This window comes from Neodiprion fabricii, chromosome 4 (assembly GCF_021155785.1).
Source record: "Neodiprion fabricii isolate iyNeoFabr1 chromosome 4, iyNeoFabr1.1, whole genome shotgun sequence".
Classification (NCBI taxonomy): Eukaryota; Metazoa; Arthropoda; class Insecta; order Hymenoptera; family Diprionidae; genus Neodiprion; species Neodiprion fabricii.
Window position 1 is genome coordinate 22,169,919 of NC_060242.1, and position 23,104 is coordinate 22,193,022.

Here is a 23,104-nt window from a genome sequence, read left to right on the forward strand (position 1 = left end):
AAAATACTCGATTTTTTTTGGCCCACCCTAAGGTATATGCCCTTCAACGGCCTATATGCGAACAAGCCACAAATCGTATTTGCTGTTCTACCTCTTGTCGAAAACAAATATATCGTGTAGGTTTTATCAGCATTAATACTTAAAAGTCGACTTTCAAAAACAAAAAAGTCAACTCCTAAACCCTAGTGCTCGTAAAAACTACAGTACAATGTAACAAGCCCTTCCGCGCCACCTCCAACAACTCGGCTACTTTGTAGTTTTTATTAGCACCAGTGCTTTAAAGTCGACTTTTGAAAACAACAATGTGACGTTTAAGCACTAGTGATGAGAAAAACTACAAAGTAAAGTTGTTGACGGAAGTAGCGCAGAAATGTTAATTATATTACGTACAGAAAACGATGTAACTAGTTTAGTAGATCTCACGTTGAAGAAAATATTTATATTTTTAATGAGTTTCTTTTAGAACATTTTTTGTCGTCGATCTGAACTTGAGAATAACATTGCCTCGATGTTGTTGAATTAACAAAAAAATACAATTCTTAACTGCAATCTCAGTAAAAACACACTTGAAATCTGTCTTCCGATTTTTCTTCCTCGAATCACTATTTGAACCGTGTTTTACCGTGGCTATTTGGAAAATTGCTTTCACTATTTCACCACGTTCAACATCAAACGCTTAACTCTTCACCTTGCTACTCAAACATTAAATTAATAATAACAGAGAATTTTTATGGTCCATACCGTCGGCCGTATGTTCAGTTACGAAAGTTGATGACATTTAGTGAAACGTGAATTCAAATCAACTGTCAGTCATCGAAGAATCAATTCTCCTAAAGCGCGGTTCGAAATAGTGTGATACGACCTACGAAATGCAGATCCTGAATAGCTCAATCATCCGGCAACGCAATACTTGGCGCAGATAGAGTTGGCATAATTATCACTACGACTCAATCAATCCAATCTAAATCCAATTTGAATAATTTATCAAACACTTTATCTCGACGGAACACAACTCGCGGGATTTCGTGTTTGGAAAAATTCGCACGCTGCAGTTAATACGCGCGAGTAGAGAGAAAAAAAAAACAAAATATCGTATCCTTTATCGTATCTATTATTAATTTTATTTATCAATAACCGATGCACTGAATTCCTTATACTCATTCTTACCTAACAAGAGAAATCCAAGGTTGCACAGTTATCACCGATACGTATCACAACACTGATCACCAAGTATGTTTGTCCAACACGAGAAATATCCGAATAACTGGGGACGCGAAGATTTCGCAGGAAGCGATGAAAATTTTCGATGGTCATTCGACGACCAAGAAAATCAGTTGTGACTCCAAAGGGTGTACTTTCGTTTATATACGCCTCAACCACCCTTGCAGGGTCTGCTGGAGAGGGTGGACAGGCCCAGGAGTGGGGAAACTTTCGAGTGACCGTCGAATTGGGGTCTCAGGTGGAGGTGGTGGGAGGCTGACCCTCGGCACGCGTACGCGTAGCCTCGTTACGTCGGCTTTCGCCAAAATTCGAAATAAGGTGGTTTGTATATAGCGTCCTGGTAAATGTCGAAGGTCGCATTTCACACATAGAATCAAGTTCACCAACATTTTTGAAACTTTTTATGTACAAACAAGAAAAGCTGCACAAAGTGTGTGTGTTTTTTTTTTTTTTGAGCTCCCAGATGGTTTTGCTCTGCATAAAACAATTAACCTAGATCAAGTCTAACTCCTCGTATCACGATTAACAGGTGCCGCAATGCGTTCGAATATTTTCCATTTGAGTAATACGTGAACAATCTACTTTCTCCGATCAGATACTTATGACATATTACCCACGAAATGAATTACGTTAAAAACAGATTTACGAGTTCAACAGAGTTTAACATAGTTGACTTGACGTACAAGTAAACGATGAGCATCGTTAATTGAGGTACAACACCTATTTACTTGTAAACATTTCGCTCCCCCTTTTTCCGCCAAGTCATCACCATGACCCCGAAACTGAAAAGTTGAGTTTTCACCAGATCTCGTCGTTTTAAGGTTTAGAAAAACACCTCCGCTGAACGGACGCTCGCTCAGAGGTCTAGGTCCGAGCTGTGTGTGCGTGTGATCAATTTTGTGTCCACCGATACTGCAAAATCGATGGATGAATTCTTACGATGTTGATCTCAATCGACGGGGCTTTTTTCAACTTGGAACTGATGAAAATTCGGAACCGATCGAATTAGTAGCTTGCGAGTTATTTAAACGTCAATAGAAAAAAAAACAGATTTCACCGGAAACGCATTCAAGCGGAAAGTTCTTACAGGCTGTCTCATCGATGTCAACCGGATTTACCATTTGTTTTCTTTGCAATACGCTATAATTTTTTCATATTTTGGTGAACTTAGGCTCGCCAAGGAAATATTAAAACGTATGTTCGATATATTGCATCGATATGTGAATTTTGTATTCATCCCGTTCTACAACCAGCGAAGGAATTCGCAAATGAGACGATGTTTACTTGCAGTATGATTTTACCGTGATTCGTCAAGGCGTATCAAAATTGTATTACTTTTAGCAAAAGTGATTCTCGTGATGAATAATCTGAAAGTGGAAGATCGTCTATCGATTAAACTTGATCATAATATTTGAATTGCGGTCATTGTTGGATCTCGATAATACCAGTTCATGACGGATGAACAGAACCTAATTAAATTGCGATATTATGTTTGAATATTGAACAGACCTACGTATCTATTATCGGAATACTTTTCGACGAAGCTTGATCGATCGAAACCTCAAGTACATACCAGAGTTAGCTGCGTTCAGTACCAACGCTGTGGGGACAATTTCTGCTGTGCGTAGGCATGAAAATAGGCTAAACTAAACATTGGATTATCTTTATTTTCACGAATAATGGCGCAAAGGACTCGAACTTGGAATGTCTAAGAATGGGGATGTTTTTAGAACTCAAGCTCCAGCGCATTCGCGCCGTGCAACTCTTGCTGACATAAGCGAATTAGATTTAAAACGGTACACGCAAATGTAACGGCAGGACTCCGGGTAATCCTAAGGAGACGTCCCACGGTGTAAAGCCGTGCAGGATTTTTGAAAATCCAGTTAGTTATACGAAGGTTAATTCTGCCTGTGAAACGAGAAAGTTTCAGGCATGAAAGTCTACCAAGTATACCGGTTAAGTTGAAAATTTTGTTAATATCTTACCGAGGGTTAAGTTTAGTTGTAGGTGATCGGAAATTCAGTAAGTACAAACTCCTGCAATAGCACCGGCCACAAGAAACCCAGTGCCGAAGCTCTTACGGCGCAAACCCTTTGGCTACTTCTGTAATATTTCAATACTTTGTCTCCCAGATTTATGGTTACAGTATTTCAGGTATTATGGAGTTCTTCGGCGCACGACTAACCGAATTTGCGTAAAGCGTCATAAATTTAGTCGAAGGGGTTAAACTCTCTGGAGTAAGAGAAATTTTCGAAATCTCTTCGTGAAATTAGGAATCCCGCTATGCTGTCACCGGATATTAATGGTTTCGACATATTCTCTGTAACCCATATGCGAGGTTCGAATCCTCACACACACACAGACACACACAGACACACTCACACATATATATCGACAACTCGTGCGTCTACGTGCTACTGCATCGTCCACAAATTTTGACGTTCGTCGAACCCTCCAACGGCATCAATCCTTATTTATTGCTCTGTTATGATCGGAATCGATCGGTTCTTAGGTCAAAGAATAGTCGTAATGCTGCAGTTTTGTTTCCACAAAGAAGTAGAGTGAGGATGACGAACGATATGCGCAACCAACTACCTAATTACGTGGGATTTCCATTGCTCGTTAGTAACAATAATTGGCCACGCTTAGCGTAACTCATCATACCATATAAAGTTATGTCACGCCAAGTACAGAGTTTGTTTTTACGTATGTATATTTAAATGTAATCGACTTCATAAATAGCTCCTCATAGTGAAATAAACTTCGCGGATACAGAAAAAGATCGATTAATCGTGCAAGACGATATTGAGGGTGTTTCGGTAAAGTGTTATTCTTACGATTCAATATTCTGGCATTTTTTGTTACAAATTTTAATGAACGTTCGCTAAAATACACAGCAGTGCTTAGAGAATTGTGTAAAATGGCTTGTTCGAGAGTCGATGAGTGATAATTTCGTGTGGTTAAATTTAAATTTTAGCTCACTGATTATACGCAGTTTTGAGTTTGGTTTGTATTCTTATTCCGAACCTACCAGGACTGCCACCCTGCACATTTCTATATTCCTGCTGTTTTTTCGAAGAAAAAAAAACACAAGGGTACTTATTATAATCACCCCGGAAATGAAAAGTTGCGCTTTCCCTAGATTTCGACGTTTCAAAAGTTTTAAGCCCAGATCCACAATGGGCCGGCGATTGTCAAAAATAAATTCCCTGTCCTCAGTCTCCTTTTTGTGCGGATCTTCGTTTCCTCGAAAATGTTACACTCGTACCGAACTTTGCAGTCTACTTCAACGTAGAAACCAGCAGTTCGCGGCGAATAAGTTTTCACTGCAGAAATTTTTATATCCAACACAAGATTTTTGAAAATCCTTTCAGTTTTTTAAATTACGGCATAACACGGGTTGGTTTTTAAAAATCACGAGTAATAGAAATTTACTTGAAAAAAAAATTGTTAAAACTTGTGGGTACTATTTTGGAGCTGGGAGAATCGCATAAAATATTTTCCAACAAAATCAGAAATAGTGAGAGCGCAGCGTTGGTACAGTTGGCGTGGAATGCCCGAAGGCATTTTTTGCCTCGAAGGAGAATTATGTGAAAAGAACGATGTTGTAATAGAAAAAGAAAATCTCATTACTACCTAACGAACAAACGATTTATTTAAATTGACCCAATGGCATCATTTTCATTTTTTTGTCTCTTTTTCAGACAGAATGACTGGACTATCAATTGAAAACGGTACTGTGAAAACATTTATACACAGGTATGCCGTACGCAAATCTATAATCGCCCAATTATAAGTGACTCGTATAAGCACGCACGGCAGAGTTGTTGAAAAAGAATTTCCCCGAATTATCTCTAATTCACGGACGAACTCCGTATCGATAATATGTTATTCAATTATAACATTATTCTAAAATTGTAGCGCAGTCAGGGCGGTGACAATTTTGTTTGAATAAAATTCCCTGACTTTTCCCGTAAAAAAACTCAGAATTCCCATACATTTTCCCACGAAACTTAGGTAATGTTTGGTACCTTATATCACCAAAAGCTCCAGAAGTTGTACACCACGAATAGATAAATCTGAACCTACGAACACATAGCATTGCTTTCGTCCACGCAAATAATTAGAAATTGAACAATACCATTTCCAAAAGTTAGCTTAGCTGAATTTACGAAGCGTAGCTGAACTCTGAAAACGATTTATAAAATAAAAGCACATTTTTCCCTATGGTCGATCGTAATTCCCTGACTTTTCCCTGACTTTTCCCGACAGACCAAATTCCCTGTCTATTCCCGGTATTCCCGGTTTTTCGTTCTGTCGCCACCCCGGCAATGCATGTGCAAACATATAAGTAATATATATATATATATATAATACGCAGGTAGTTACGGGAAGTGCTGAAAGGAGGGAATAGTAAGGTATAAAGATATTCTTTTTATCACGTCGCTTGCCACGATCACGCCAAATTTAGTTCTCCGACCGGACTCGTGTAAAAGCTGGCTGTCTCACAGAGGTATAGAAAAACTCGGGCGTCCCTATTGAGGTCCTCATCTTTTTCCCATGTATACAGATTTCTGCTCTTTTGGCCACATAACCCACATTTCTACCCTGCGCTAGTGCGGCTGACCATAACCCGTTACACGCACTTCTACCCCTCCTCTCAGGACGAATACGAGATGAATGCACCATCAATGCGGCCGTCATTTGCATCTGCTCCAAAGCCAAGATCAGCCCTCACCTCGTCATGGCCCGATTCCAGCTAACGGTGTCCTCGCTTCGTCAGGATACATAGTAAGTTGAACAATTTTATGCTATACCTACGCACAGAAGCGTCAATTCAGTTTCGTTTCCGCTTTCGATTTTCAACCCTCGTCACCAATTTATACCAAATGCATAAAAATGAGTTGCGGTAAAGAAGGCAAAGGTGTAACGGGAATCCGACATGGATTTTGAGAAGCAGTTTTTGTTTTTTTTTTTTTTTCTTTGCCAACCTACCCAAGCAATTCAAGGAAAAATGGTCGTAGGTATTAATACTGACAAAATTAGCGAACGTTTACTTCGTGATTCGTGTTAAAAAAAGGATAACTTTTTGCTATACGGGGGTGGGAATTGATTTGCGAATGGAAATGACAAGGAAAAATACTTTCGTGCCAGCTGCTTTATTTAAGTAACTCTAACGAAGTATTTTCAAGGGCGTTATGACTGTTTAGAAAACTGTTGAAAGGTACGTATACGTTACTCACATCGACGCGGAGAATCGTTTCTGTAATCTGGATATTATTATCTAAAATTAAAAATTACATTATGTTCATAGTCGTTACCACACTGCATCATATTACTTTGCATAAAGAACTCGTATGATTTTTTCGAATTTTAGAAACTTGGTAAAATACCAAAACAGACAAGTAAAATCGAAGTTGCAAAAATATTAGATATCTTATGAATTATTTTCACGTTCTCGTGATCTCCGTATTACAGTTTTTGAAAATGTTGCCAGTCGATTGATGTTTCGATAAAAATTGCCAAAAAGTTTCAGCAATATTGGATTTCGATTTCGAAGTGTCCCTCGATGCAACTGTTGTTACAATTTTATTGCCAATGCGGCAGGAAGTGATTCATCCGCTTAGTAAGACCTCATTGTTTCGTAAAACCGACCGTATAACGCCCGTGCACAGTTTATATGCAAACGGCTTTGGTGATTATATGAGACCTAGTTCAATGTTTGTTTAATAACAGCTGTGCAGGTATAATACGGTGCGACTTGCTTGTAATATTCGCAGAATTACCGTTCAGAATATTAGCTTTGTCGGCCGAAGTGAGTGTCGAATGGCTCGCGTCAATTATACCACGGTGTTTCCTGGGGTTCCTTTCTTCCTCATCCTCGCCCCCCGCCAGCCTTCGGAAAATTGTCAACTTTCCATAATTTCAATGGTACAAATAAAAGTGTTTGCAAATGGTGGCTTTACGACTTACCGCCGGATAATCCTCAACCCAGTGTATCCCAAATTGTTCTCAAGGCGCTGCGCCGCCGCTTTGAATACCGCTAAAATTACCCGAAGTAGAACAATCATAGCCGTCTACCTGCAGGCGACGAATTCTCTTGTTGATCTTGACGTGACAATCGCCACGTTCTTGGATTAGAGATTGCGTCATTGTTATGTCGATGATCGGAACGATTTTTTTGGAATATTTTTCAACAGGTATATCGGCTGGATGTGTAGTTATTAATTAGGGTGTCAGTCGTTACAAGCGTACGATTGTATTTAACCTTAGTCACTTATTGTTATCTAATGCTCACACGATGTGGTAACCACTTATAAACTAATAGATTGAAGATAAGGTGAATCTTGCGTTTTTGGCCCCGAGCCTCAAACTATCCGTGGCAGAATACACGTAGGCACAGAATATTTTATACGTGATATTTATACTCATATTGTTTTGAGATATTCCTTGCGCTGTGTCTATAATTCTATTTCCTGTTAACGAACCAAAATCGTGGGATTAACAGTTAAAAAAATGCAACTGACGCTGGTCTATTTATGCTATTTATGGATTTTCTACTCGTCGCGTAAAATCGATTTTCCTGATAATGCTCGTAATTACTTGAAACATCATTGATGAGGTAAGTATTACTTTTTTCAAATTAAACTTAACTACTATCAGTCGTATGACTTTAGGTTTCCTAAGGATCTGGTTTGTTCGTGCGATTGCCATTCACACTTGATTCAACGCGTATGATCAGAGCTGATGTAATAAAGTAGACACGGGTATTTGTACTAGTATAATGATTATTACCGAATGAAAGGTAATTTGATAACGAGTCCAAAGAAAGCCGGTGTCGAGTGTTCTTTTTTTTCTCTGGAAAATTTTAGAAAAATAAGGCATGCGTATTTGTATTTCACATAATGACTTCGACAAAATCGACAAATAACATACGCAGTATTGTTGCCTCTTCGTTGCACGCGATCCTTTATTTACCAAAAAAGTATGTTAGGCGTTTTTTCACCAAGCACGAAATTGAGGTTAGGATCGCGTAATATCAGATTTGTTCACCAACGCGCATGCGCGCAGTGCGGAAAAGACCACTTGTAACACGCTAGCAGTTAAATAGCTATTTTCGTACCAAGGGCATAATTAAGATGTTACATCCTAGTGCGATCCGCCGCACGAGGGACGGCTAACCCGGCACGAAGGTGTCAACTATTACGCCCGTGGTGCGAACAATGTTTTTCGTCCCGCGTAGGCATCGTAGTATATTATGTAACAAGGGAATAAAGTCGATTTTTATTCCTGTGCTTCATACGGGAGTTTACTTCCGATTCAACTCTGACCGCAATGTATAGTTGAAAATTGGAAATTTTAAATTGGGCTCATATTTCCCCCAAATGCGCATTGGGAAAAAATATGCTACTTTCGTCCCGCTTTTGAGATCAAAAAAGTTAACTTCATGGTTGAGTCGGGGATAAACGGGAATTACCGGTTCGCTTCAGGGGGTGTAAAATCCCGCTTTACGCTTACTTTGACGAAAAGTGTCTTTTTTGTACTCCGCGCATCGGCATCAGCGGATTCACTCTACCGTGAGAGAAACGGGTACTTTGTGTACGGAAAACACGTATGAAAAACCGCATAAAACGTGCCTGCGTTGTATAAAAAATTTTTTGGCAAAGTTTTTCATATTTTTCCATCATCAACGACCTAAAATGGGTTTCAGAAAGCTGAATCTTCACTCGCACTGCCAACGTGGTGTGATTTGTCAGAGAATTAAATTTTTCAGCGTGTCATTAAAATTATACATGACTATTACATGTATTATAGTTTCTCGGAAACATCAAACTTGACTCATTATTTATTGAGTAACCGAAAGAAAACAGAGTAATACGAGTGACCAAAAATCTCCGGCTCACTTTGGTAAATGCAACTATCCGTCAAGGTTATCGTTTTGAATAATGGTTAGAGGGTATTTAATACGTGACAAAGCTCACGTGAAACATACTCGACCATTGAAGCAGATAAGCCGTATAGGTTCTGAACCTATTCGTATAATAATTATGCCTGAGGCATAATGGGTCTAACATATGGGCGCGACTGATTGTCAGAAGCATCGCAAGGAGAAGTGATCCAACATCTTGTCGTCTCGGACAAATTATGTGAATATCAAGGCTCGTCGAACTTTTGCACAAATTGATGGGCTGTAAGATGCGGTAGAGAGCAGAGTTTGTTACAAGTAAACGAAACCAGCTTAAAGAAGTACATCGCTCGTCGTTAGACAACGTCTCGTAATATTTTGGATTCCGATATGGTTCGGAACGACCGCTTAAGCGTCTATTTTTACGATATTCCTGCATAACGTGAAGCCGGAGGCCCGGTGTAAGTGGAAGGAATATCCTTGGGCGGTCGGAAAGCAACAACGGATGACAGAAAGATGGAGCTATTTCGTTTTCAAACGTCCATATGGACAGAGAGACGCCTTTTTTGAGTGTAGAGGATGCCTGTAGCGTAGAAAAAAGTCCGGACATATTTGGAGCTTTGCGGATATACACATTAGGACGTCTTAGTGGGCAGTCCAGGGTAATTATTTTCAAATACATCTTCCGCGGACCACCGAGCAAGTTTTGACAACAGACTTTTCAAATTTGCATACTTCCGGTCGTACGCACGCCCTTTATACCCTCACATTTTTCTAGTTCGCACGGGGAGAGAAATCCTTTTGCCATTCGGACGTTTCTAGTTTTCTCCAAATCGTCAACCCGCTTCTCACCCGATGTATTATTCACAATGCTATTTCGATACATTGGCACGTTGTACCGTTACGGGATTCACATTTTTGCAAACTCTAAAACACCCTCTGCAAACTTTCAATCGGCGTGTAGGGTCCGATATTTAGGACAACGTACGTTGAAAAGTTGAAAAGTAAGGAAGATTATAACATCAATTAAATTCTATGTTTTGTTTTTTCAAATAAAGTTTTTTATTATTTTTCATTAACAAGAAAAACCGAAATTTAAAAGACGTTCGAGCTGCAGTAATATTCAAAGAATTAACATATTTTTGAGTGGTGGAAATGGACATGATATAAGTAATTTGACACGAATTGGGAATTAGGTTTTTCGATTGTACGCATATATAATTTTACGGATTGATAAAATTTCGTCAAGTTCAGATTCATGCAGTTTTATTTTTCGCATCTTGTTCTACAACGATTAAGTATCGGAATTCTGTTCGATAATAATGTTCAAGGTATTATCTTTTCCGCAATCATTGTTGACTGCGAGAAAAAACGAAATGCAACGAGTATCCCTTGTGTATTTTCTTTCATGGTAAAAAGTACCGCTGTTTGTTCAACGAATACGTTGTACAAATTAGAAAAGAAATCGTCAAATTCAGTGTATAAAGTTGTAACGCTGCATGAATTATACTGAAACGTTGGGCCGATGGCGAACCTTTATACGAAGAAATAACAACCGATGGTCGCTCATCGGCCCATGGTTCCAAGGAATTGGTTCCAAGACTTCCGGCCGATTTAAAATTTTCTTCATGTACAGTTCGCAGGTCAAGAGGTTGAACCAATAAAGCGGAACCGGCGACGCCTTGGGTCTTGCTGAAATATAATTGACAAAGGCAAATAATCATTACCCAAAACCATAAGAAAAGACTGGTGCTTACGCAGCTTGAAACCCCAAAGACCGAACGTTCATGAACTGCGAAGGCCCAATAGTAAAATCGTAAAATGTATGACGAATGAAACGGGTATGCATAAGTGCAATAAAACTTGACGCGAAAGGAATGTTTTACAAAATTAAATTGATGCTATTCGGTAAACTGTGACTTCAAACAGTTTTATTTCAGTACCTCCATGGGCTACGGCCGGTTCTCACTGTTTTATGGATAGGATTAAAGACAATTCAAAGGCAGGAAGGGATTAGTGCGACTTTGAAAATCCTTGAAATTGTCGACGATCCTTGTGAAATTCATTTCCCCGTCGTCTGTTATAATTTGGGTTGGTACCGCGAAAATTGTAATGGATTTTCTCAGCATGTTTCCAACTAATACCCAATTATATAAAAGTTCAGCCGCTGAAACTACAAGACAGGATTAGCAGCCGGACGTTCTGATGTTGACTTGAGCAAAGTGGTTGGTCCGAAAATCAAAATTTTTTTTCAAGTACAACAGTTTTATAGGTTTATTAGGGTATTCCTGGACCGCATTTTACTGTTTCCACGAAGTTTACAACGGTTCATGGTTAACTTTAGCTGCGAGTTTCAGCTTCATCAATTATACTCAGGTGAATATTTGATAAAAGGGGGTATCTCAAGGACAATCTATTTTGTCACAATATTTTCGATGTAAGCAAGTTTTAGACCTCTATTTTTATAAGCAGTATGTATCCGCTGAAAACCAGCTTCAAGCCAGCTATATTTCGAGGTTCTATGTAACGTGTCTTTCTTAGAACAAGAGCGATCGGTGAAGACGAAATAGAAATTTTTATTAAAATCTGGAATTAAAATCTGTTAAGATTATCTTGAAGCTGATGTTTCAAGCTTCAAAATTCTTTTTTGATAATTTTTTTACACAAATCTTTTGCAGAGTTATGCATCTTCCAAATCGTTGTCTTTTCGAGTAAAAATTGATAGCCTCTCAATTTTTGTGACCGGTCTATATGCACAGTTCGATTATTATCTGTTGAAAAATAACATTGTGTAACAGGAAAGCATTTTTAAGCTTCATACATGCAATGAAATTGTTGACAACCGAAATTTCTCTGTTGATTTTACTAGAGTTTTCCCCGAAGTGGATGTCTTTACATACCTTCGAGAGCGTTTGCAAACATACACTGTATAAAGTGAAGCGGGATACGCGTTCCTGACAAAATCAGAATCATTTCCTAAAGGCAAAAGAGCAAACGGTACTTTAGTTCGGCACATACACACATATTCGTATGTCAACGAATACATCGCCCGGTATAATACGTGCAAACGGTTCGCTACGAGAGACGGGCTATACAGGGATGAACTTGAAAGACGAAAACCGCTATTCAAATTACACAAAAACTCTTCAAGCTCCGAATCTCGGTGTCCAGTTACTAAGCCGCAGGGTAAAGAGTTGAGATTTGCGAGGACATCTTCCAGGACCTCTGTGTGCAGCCAGGGAGCGGTCCATTTTGGGGGCTGCGAGTTCTACCTACTTGTCATTTCAATTTGCGTTTCGGATTTCGCCTTTTTTCGCTTTCTGTCTTATTTTTTCGGTCGACTTTTTTTCCCGAGTAGCAGATTTCTTCCGATTTTACTTTCGCGCTGTAGAGTCGCCGTTATGTTCTCCGTTTGTTGAAACACTCCAAGCTTGATCTTTGTATCACGTTACATGTGTGTACTATTATCAGCGAATACCGTCCGCACGTATTATTGGATACTTGTATAAGGATAAACTTAAAGAACGAAGGCTCGTTATGCTTTTTTACGAGCCAATATTCAAAATACGATAACGTCACATGAAGACCGATTCCGGATCATGTACTAATTTTTGTTCGATGCCGTGGATTCCGATTGTGAGTTGAACCGTTGTGTTTGAATGCGCCATGTTTGCCAAACTGCGGTACAACTAATTGAGATGTATTAATCTAAGTATACTTCATTTTGAAACCTAACTATTCTACATACGACTAATAAAGTCTGTGACAACCGTCTCTCCGCAACTCGAAACGAAAATCTATTTCGCTCTAATGGTGCATGATGAGTTATTATTCTTCGAAACGTGATGCACATTGCAAAAATTTTCGTCTGCCAGCGCGGCATCGGGTCGTAAAGACATTTGGTATTCGCCAAATCATCTCTCTGAACCTCTAATGGTCACTAAATGGGTACTCATTCATTTTCGATGAAATTCTGTAAAGAAAACGTCGAGTATTCATGAAAATACTCTTAGTCCATAAGTGGTGTTTACACTGAGGGAAATTTTTAGTTCCGGTTACCGTTCAGTCCTTAAGCATTTTCATGTTTTACCACAATCGAAAAATATAGTTCTAGGTATAAAATGAAAATTGGTTTTGTAGCTGTTACCGGAAAGTCTAGTATCCGTTACTATTCTTTCTCATTACGATCACTGTTACTATATTTTCTTCCAACTGTTGCGAAAATTTAACACTTGCGCAACGACAAATTGACGTTAAAGCCTTATTTGACCAAAAAAATCGAGTAAACCGAACAAACTGATTTTGCGCAGCAATTACCAAAAAAGGATCTACAATAGCGCAAAATGGTTAGGCGTACCTCGTTTTTCGTAATTCCAACAATATTCAAACAGTCTTTTTAACGATACTTGTTTTACTGAATTTTTCTAGTTACTGTAACAAATGAAATTATTCTCAGTGTATCAATGAATACGATAAAAAAAATTTTCTTTCAAAAACGTATCTACTGTTCGATAGAAGGAATTGCGATCAATATCGGCAAATACATCGTTGTATATTTGGCTGATTAATAGTTGTATTAATAATTATGTAATGAAAACGAACGCCTGCCATATGTTTTCAGATTTCTTTTAATTATATTCGATAAAATGGATGAACACAAACTACTGAGGTTATTGTTGGAGAGGCCATTCGGTCGCTAATAATTTTTGGGTATCGACTATTACAGCAAGGAAAAAGTCGCGAATAATGTTCATCCATTGATACGACGGTGTTTTGGGTTAACCATTTCAGTTTGAGAACCCGCAAAGTTTCGAAATTCTGGTATATTGGTCAGCATGTCATATGGTCAATGGATGGCGGGTTATGGGTGCGTGGGCGCTCCGGTGCAGATGCTGGAACGTCTGCGTCTGCATCGACAACTCCGAAAAGCATCAACCCTTCCTGCTGGACCGTTAATGACGCTGACGCCCCTTGGCCGTCAGCGGCATTGTGAGGGTCTGGAAGACGCATTATGCATTGTAGTGCATACACGGTCCAGTCTGACGGCAGGGCATCGAATATACACTTTGGTGCGGAGGTATAACTGTAAATAGGGGAGCGTCACAGGGTTCGAATGTGTGTCAAAAGGCCGCAATTTACCTACATTTTCGCCTACGAACGATTGATCGATCGGCGTATCGATGTAGATGTACATTTGTGAAATCCACCTCATTCGAAAGTCGTGTAACGAAAAGTAACGCCATGCCCCCAAGATTGCGGAATGAGGGGTTTATAGAGCGCAACTGGTCGTCAATTTTGAGAAGACGTTGCGTTGAAATTATGTGAAAAAAAGAACGTTCGACGATGAGATTTCATTGGAGCTTGTTGAGAGTTGTGGATAGAAAAAGAGTAATAGATTGGCAAAAAAAATTATAGAAACAGAGTAGTGCTCAATTTTGTAACTAAATGTTATTACAAAACTATAAAAGAGCCGATCAAAGGTGACTAAATTGTGTTTGAGCACACGTGTTTCATGCATCTAACAACTAAGCTATCATCACTACGTCTAATCATGAGCGATTTATTTTTCCAACTGCTAAAATTTTTTTTTTCCGTTTTTTTTGTTTAACGAAAATATCCAACTATAAACGCCCAGCGTTGACACTTCCTGTTACATCCGCTTTTTGCATGAGATTATGTAGCAAGCTGAAAGAATTGATGAAAACGAAGTTAGAGAAGAATTTGCCGGCGAAAAATCGCAGAAATTCCGCTTTCGTTGTGAACATGGCAAACGCGAATAATTTTTGAAAAAGTTTCTTTACAATCAAAGTTAATGGATCATGCTGGCAACTATGATTATACGCTGGTACTAGTTCGCGTATTGGAATCCTGAATATACTCACGCCGTGCATCCTGAATTTCTAATTTCTATGTGTTATAAATACAAAACACGCTTTTAACCCGAAGAAGGCAACGGCCATCATACGGATCAACGAGGAGAACGAATCTATCGATAAATTGACCATTTGTCGGTGACAATGTTGAAGAGCAATGAGAAATTTAATAACGAGTATAGTTTAGGGTGACTGAGGAGCGGATAAAAGTAAAAACTGACATTTGGTTATGAACGAACATTATGGTTTTATTGGCGCAACGTGTACTATAAACTATCAAAAAGTAATTTTCCACGCATGTATTCAGGGCGACGGCTTAACGACGTGGGGCAGATCGTACGCTCCTCGGACACATTTTATCTTGACTCCAGGCACGTCTTGACATCTTCCAACTCTGACGAGGACTATGTTGTGTTCTTGAAGATTGTGGCCAATTCCTGTGCAAGACCGATTCGTCTCATTAGTTAATCATACTTCAAATTACGTTCTGGCGGTTTATTTACACCCCAAGAATAGTAGCTTTCGTACATAGAGCGTAAAACACGGTCTTACACCCCGAGAGCGATCCGTCGCACGACGGTGTAAATCCTTTCGCTCGTGATATAACAACATTTTTTCCTCTACTAGCCGTAAAATTGGAGAACTGCGTAAAAAAAATTTCAAAAAAGACAGGAAAAATAAGGTCGCGTACACGGGCGCAGAAGGGGTTCAGGGGCGAAACCCCGCCTAAAGAACAACGATACTTTATTGTTAAAAACTAAGTTTATTGATATTTATTGAAAGTAATGATATTACTAATTTTTTGTTTCATCACTGTTTCATCACATCACTATCAGTCGATGCTAGAAAATGAGCAAATAAGTCACTCTGAAATACGATCGCTGCGCTGCTTCCTGGTGATAAATCGAACTGACAATTCTCAGAACCAACCTGACCTCAACTATGACTGCGAGAGATAACGATTCGGGGAATTTAAATCCTTTTTCACTTTGAACATACCGCTGTGTAAGACAGGATTTGACACCGGCAAAATGGACCGTAAAATCCCAATCCAATAACGGGCAAAAAAGTTATTATTAAACTCCGATATAACCCGAATGAAACTTTGAAAAAATAATTTTCAAATCGAAAATGGAAGAGTCAACTTTTTGCAATACAATCATTTTTTTCAGACAATGCTTCTCTGATATTTGCGCTTTTATTAGAGAAAAAAGTTCCTAGCCGATGTAAATTTTTTACCGATAAAAACAATACAAGAACGCGGGAAAAATCTCTTCGAAAATCTATGCAAAATCCAACCGATTACCAGAAGCAAACTAATCAACGCGAGTGACTTTAGTCGCCGCGTTTACATCGTATGCGGTAAATTTGAATTGTGAGCAACGTTGAATTATTGAGAACGATTCGAATGCAGCGAGAATTTTCAATTCACTTATTTGTAATTTTCGTACCTGGGACGTAGGCGGTCATTTCCTTCCCATTCGACAGTCTGACCAATACGCATTTCCGGTTAGCCGAGTTTGGTTTTTTCGGTTTCTTTATAAGAGTCTTGAGTACAACTCCTTTGGCGAACGGCCTTCCATCTAACGGGTTCTTATTTGGCCTGTTCTTGATTATCGGACCGGTCAAGTGCATTTTCCAAAGTCCGGTCTTAGTTCTGACGATGTCAAGACCTAGGGTAAAATATTTGACTGCATTCGACAAGTAACAAAATTTGTAATTTCAAATGGCTTGTTGACGAATTTGTTTTCCATAACCGGATTCCACGAAATACTCAAGAGTTCACAAATTCTTTCTACGAATACGTACGTGTATGTCATTCTGACATTCTCAATTACGAATCGATGAAATACGCGTTTCATCGCAACAAGTGAAATACGCGTGATAACGCGTACGATGGTAGAAAGCGATTTTCGTCGTATCGGTACAACGATACGAGGCCATTTCACTTTGTCACTGCAATGACCTAAATATTACTCAACAACGGTTAATTGATATTACGAGTTCCCTCTGCAGTTATAGTCTGGTATTCTCGAATTTAGGAAATCACCCCTCGGGGTAAGAGAGAGAGAGAGAACATCGTCAGAGGATATTATACACGGAAAATTTATGGCGAAGTTTAAATTTCATTTTCTAATTACACGCACAGTCGTAATGCATGGATATCCTATACGTCTAGCAATGGTTGTGCAAAAGTTTTCAAGTTAAGAAACACGCTCGCGTAACGGGACCGTTGCAAGGTTCGAGTCCAATGTCACTTCGCAAGGTATAGTAGCGGAGCAGAGCTCACTTTTCGGACTTTCAATCATTATTTATTCGTATTCTAACAAACGATGTTAAACTTCGTGAAATGTCCACGTAACTAACGTACTCCACCGGCAACAAAACGATCTTGGGAGTACGCTACTTTCTTGCTAATCGTCATTGTGTGACGAACAATTATGATCTTGGTTATAAGAAAAAAAAAAAAAGAAAAAAAACCACTTTTATGATCTTGATCTGCGAGTTCTATTTAAAGCTTGTCCATTCGATTTAGGGGTTAGCGATAAACTTTGCAGCGTGTAAAATCACTGTTATTTGGTACTGCTTATTCAACAATTTCAAAATTTGCTCTCCCGTATTCTACTCACTTCTCGCTTGCCTAACGAAACGGCCAAGTGAGAGTCGTTGGCACAAACTTTGCGGTGGAACTTCAAACCCAAAAATGTCAGATATGACGAGCGTTTGACATCCGTACCCGCAGTTGCATGCGCAGGGTTGCAGCGCTATCCTTTTACGACCAACCGTGCATAAGCTTATTAAGCTGAAATTGTTGTCCAGTGAAGAAGGACTGCAAAGTTCGTTTTACACTCGGCTTACGGGGCGAGAATTTTTACCTCGAAAATGGGCAACTCTTTGTCGATTTCGTTTCAAGAGGATTTTGCATAAGCGTACCCGACTAACCGGTAACCACTGCCCTCTCTCTCTCTCTCTTTCTCTCTTTCGCTCTCTCTTTTTCTCGCTACACAGACGAGTTAATAGTTTTTCTCGACAATCATCAATAATAAACCGCACCGCTGCAATCCTTCGCTAAACAGATGATGAAGAATTTTTCTTCAAACTTCCGAGAAGAAAATAAAAAGGAAATTCACGATAGCGGTTTCGTGCTTTTCTTTTCATTCGTTTCCGGTGAATTGTGCCCATCTTTACAAGGGAAGAATAGTAAGTTGAAAAAATACATTAAAAAGATAAACAGTATAGAAACAAATTCTTTTCTTAAAGAAAAAGAAAAGAAAAAAAAAAAAATTGTGGCGAACTTGTACGATGACTGAAGTATTTCCTCCGTAACGCTTTGTAATTTTTAATAATTTCCCTAAGCAACGTTATAATTTTCAGGTCATTTTGTAACGTTTAAAGATAGTACAGGCATTATATTTGAAATAAGGTTTCGTTACGGAGATTAATGTGCCCGCGAACTGGTTACACAAGGTAAGACGACCGATACTTTGATGATTAACAAATGTAGAGTAGAAAAGAAAACAAAATAAATAAATTGCACGTTTGATTGCAGATTTCGACATGGTGTGTTTTGCATGTTCAAAAATATTTATACTGCAATAGATCTTGATCGGAATAAATATCTGAACTTATACCAAATATAAAAATGGTTTCAGACAAGCATTGAAAAATTTTTGATAAAATGCATTTACAGACAGCAAATGAAATATTTTTCAAATGAATTTTTCGATAGCCGTGCGTACGTAGAATTTACTGCAGACTTACGTAAATTTAATCCTCATTCAAGTCTGTTGGAAACAGTTGTACATTTGATAAAAAAAAATTCTATCGTCGAAGATGATCGCGAACCATACAATATGCGGATTAAAAATAAATTGCATAAATTTTTGCAGGACACTTTTTGCACGGACTGTAAGGAAGCTGTTGTTCATTTTGAGATCTGCTGACCACAGTCGGTCACTACGACAGATGTCCAAGTCCTGTGTGGCTAATCCAACCTACCTCAGGCTCGGCTTAGTCAAGAGATGAAAACGGTCCAGTTTAGTCCAGTCGTGTCTAACCTGGGATACAACAGTGAATTTTGCGGGCCTTTTGCCTCCCACGAAAATCTATCTACACGAATACAAAGAAGGTGACCCACCCCTTTCCTAGATGCACGCGCAAGATTGCATTGCTCGGTGAAAATTGCTGGCACGGTTGCGCTTTTGTTGCTTATGGGTGCCTCACACTACTGGAAATGCGCAGAGATCGAATAGATAAGACGCACAATCGTTTTTTGATTAACTAACAGGTGAGTTACACGCGACGTTGACACGAATACAGTTTTGTTTTCTTTACACTCGAATGTATCGACTTGAAGAAATTACGACGTTTAGATGCAAATGTTTCCATTCATTCATTAGGGTTACGAAATTCAACAGACATGATTAGGCATGTTACGTTTTGAGAGGCAGTTGGTACGTATTTATTGTATTAGGTGTAGGCATTTAGATCAGTGTTCAACTTTTCCGAGTCATCGTTCGTTATGTGTGTCAGCTTGTTAATGGAAGACTCGAAGTACGTGATCACTTTCAGTTTTACTGATTATGAGGCAGTTTACTGTTTAGAGTTAAGATCTTTCGACGCAATCACGGCAAAGGTATTCTTCACTGCTCACCTTTTGTAGGGGTTAAAGGAACCATTATGGGTTAAATGGAAAGTATAAAAAAATAGGTGTTTGGTCAAATATGATCATTTTCTTTTAGAGTGGCCATAAATAATACGAGAAAAAAAATTTTCCAATGTTGCCTGGTTTTCTAGAAGTTAAAAGGCAGTTTTTCCTTCACCTTCTGTCCTACAATGGCAGAAACAGAAGCTACGTTCTTTTTTAAATGTTACATTAACAACTTCAGTTTCATATCGAAGTATTGAAAAAACAACTCTGTTATAATAATTCGATTCGATTGGGCATTACTTATACAGTTTGTTAATTGACCAAACCGAATGGATCGTTCCAAGTTTTGGGATTGGAAAAATCGGTATTTTACAATATAAAAATAATTTTCAAGAAGTTAACTATTCAAAATATGAGTTAGTGACGTTTTGGTTTATTATAGTTTACCGAATTCGAGACCATCCCGAAGTTGCAAAATCACCATTTTTCCGAAACCTGCGTTGTTGCAATAATCTTACCAACTGTTGACCCTAAAAAAATTTGTGATAAAAATAAATGCTTGGTTTTTCTCCGCGTCCACACCGATGCGCGATGCTCTAATGTTCCTCGTTCTTGCCTAATCAGAGAAAGTTTGCGACGTGGTAATTCGAGTGCACGGGTGTGAAAATTGGCAAAAGCATGAATTTTGTCAGGGACTGTATTCGCCGGACAACTGACAACTGGTCAACCGCAAATGGACATGTCACCCCCTTCAATTCCCACCGATTTTGTCAGAGCGATTTTACTCGTCTGTTCCCCATTATGCACTGTACCCTTTTTTCCTCTTCTCCTTCTCCTCTTTCTTTTTGCATTTTCTGGATTTTTCCTTAGGGATCAAAGAGGTAAGCTGACCGAAATAAAGAGCGGAGCGTGCATTTTTCCTAGCCACCCGCATTTCGGCAAAGAATGACGATTCACGAGTAACGGAGAGAGAAAGTGATAGAGAAAGAGAGAGAGAGAGAGAATCAGAGAAATGGGAGACGGAGATTTGGCTATTGGAAAAGCGACTATAGTAGCCACTGTCCGAGCGATTCTTTATACCCTTTTCGCGAACGTACAAAGATGCGTATCTCTTTTTATACACATGCAAACGAATATATAATACCTACACAAAACAGAAACTTGAGATGTCTTATTCCATCATAAAGGTTTGTTTAGACGATGATGTGGGAAACGAAAATATGACGATAAAACTTTCCCGGCTCTTTTATATATGTATATAATATATAAGGGTGCAGAGAATGAATCGCTCAATTGAACTGCCGATAACTGGGTCACCGTTCCATTCTTCACTGTTTCCTATACGACGTTCTGTACCCGAAGGTAGTTTGAGTTATACCTCGATTGCCTTTTTTACCTCTTCTCCGAAGTCCTGAATCTTACGGGTACTACGGTAGATTCTATAATCTATTCTTCTTCTGTTGAAAGCACTCAAGTTTTTCCGACGGTTAAACAAACCCAAATGTGGTGAAAAATGATTTCGACGTTTCGATTATCTTCGCAATAATTGCCACGCCGGTTTGAGGGCTAAACGTGTAATTCGGTCTTTTCCGTTTACGTTTTGAATTACTTGTATAATTCAGTGTTAGGGGAATATTTTCGAGATGAAAACTCGTAATTATAATTACTTCGTTGCAGAAAAATGGTAATTGAGTGTCAAAAAAATTATACTTCATACAAAATTCTATAACGTTGGTTCTGATACAATTTTAAATTGCAACATTCAACACCTTTCTGTTAATTCGATCGCGAGAATAATTCAAAGTTGTGAATTCAAGAAACGTAAATACTAAAATTATAAACAAGAGCTTAGATATCGATTTTTCATTCCAATTGCTTTAAAGTAGTAAAAAATTCAGTAAATTTGTTCTATTTCGTTTCATGGTGGCTTATTATTTTGTCGGGCATATTATTTTTTACAAATTTATTGGATCACATTTTCCTGTTGCCAATATTGACTTTAATGTTACTGTCTTTGAATCGAAAGTAATGTCGGTGAAATCAGGAAAAACCGAATATTTAACGATACCGACATGTAAAAAAAAGTTTCCCTGTGGTACTGCATGTGAAAAATAATCCTCTCAATTCATTATAAAGGCGTTGCTTCTCTACAGATTGAAGGAATTGTTTTTGACTAAATATTCGGAATTCAAACTATCGAACAGCCCAGTTGTTGGGGAGGTTATCACGAAAGGAACTCTTTTGCACATGAAACGGTTGTATAAATTATTTAAAAATAAACGGAGTGGTCGTAAAAAATTAACAAATTTTGTTAATTTATATCCGAGAGAATTTATAAAGAATACATTTTTGATTCAGGTGAGATACGTAGAATGAAATATCACTAAACGTTGTTTAAATTTTGATAAAAAAAAATTTGTACCTAGCTTTTTGTGCATGATCCGTGGTTTTATGAATATCTAATACCAAGTGGAATTGTATTTCCACTGCTCTTATGTTTAAATTATACGAATGTGACGTCCTCTGAATGAATTCTCTAATCCAGTAAAAATGAATACACCAAAAACATTAATCTTACTCTGTTTCCCTTTCCATGATTTCGGTCGACTGACGGATTCAAATTGCTCAATGACAACGAGCCTTGGAGAGTGAGAAAAAACTGACGGTGTTTGGAACTATTTAAAAAAATCCGCCATCCGTTGATCGATTTAAGGTTATGTTTCGAAAGGTTTCTCTCCGTTCCGAATGCATTGGTTATTCGCAATAATTTGACCGATTTATCTTACCTCGCAACGTGCTGGTGCAACAGGCCTGCGCCAGAGAGGTTATATTTCTAGTAAGAAAGTTCATTATTATAAAATTCTATTATATTTCCCTAATATTTAACTGATTTCCACTTGTCGTCGGCAACAGACCCGCACTCGTCTTCTGCTCAGGATCCGATGATGACAACTACTGCAGAGTCATCTGGATGTAACGGTCATATTTCTGCCTCGCTTTTGAGGATAGTGACGTTTCTTATGGATCAACTGGAATTACCTTTGTTCGACGCATCAGAGTGAAATGCAGTGAAGTGCTAGTCTATTTGCTGGTAAGGAAACACGTTGGTAAGTGGTTCTGTCGGTAACACAGTTTCCATCTTCGTGTACAGTGTATGCTGATATTGCGAAATGCGTACTTGGTGGCCATTCTTTGAAATGCCGCTAGCTTAAAATTCTATTTTTTTGTAATGCCGACTCCCGTGAGGCTCGCTTTTTGTAGAATACACTATATGGTTGCTCAACGATCAATGCTTCATCATCACCTTCATTACAGTTTTTCAAATTACTTTTAATCGGGCATGCGAAATTAGTTTTCCTTTACGCTTCAGATCATTTACGAAATGTAGAAATGCGAAATGATGCGGCATTCGTTGTTACGGGGAAAGGAAACTAATCTGGATGCTTTCAGAAA

At 38.6% G+C, this 23,104-nt stretch overlaps 1 protein-coding gene across 1 annotated transcript; it reads right to left on the reverse strand.

Moving 5' to 3' along the window:
- Positions 1-15,227: 15,227 nt before the first annotated feature.
- Positions 15,228-22,605, reverse strand: LOC124180096 (40S ribosomal protein S12, mitochondrial). Its single transcript, XM_046565180.1, has 3 exons — positions 22,438-22,605; positions 16,452-16,673; positions 15,228-15,437 (listed from the first exon to the last, which is right to left on the reverse strand). Exons 1-3 carry the CDS (start codon positions 22,499-22,501, stop codon positions 15,304-15,306), a joined length of 420 nt encoding a protein of 139 aa, XP_046421136.1. The 5' UTR covers positions 22,502-22,605; the 3' UTR covers positions 15,228-15,303.
- Between the last annotated feature and the right edge of the window lie 499 nt (positions 22,606-23,104).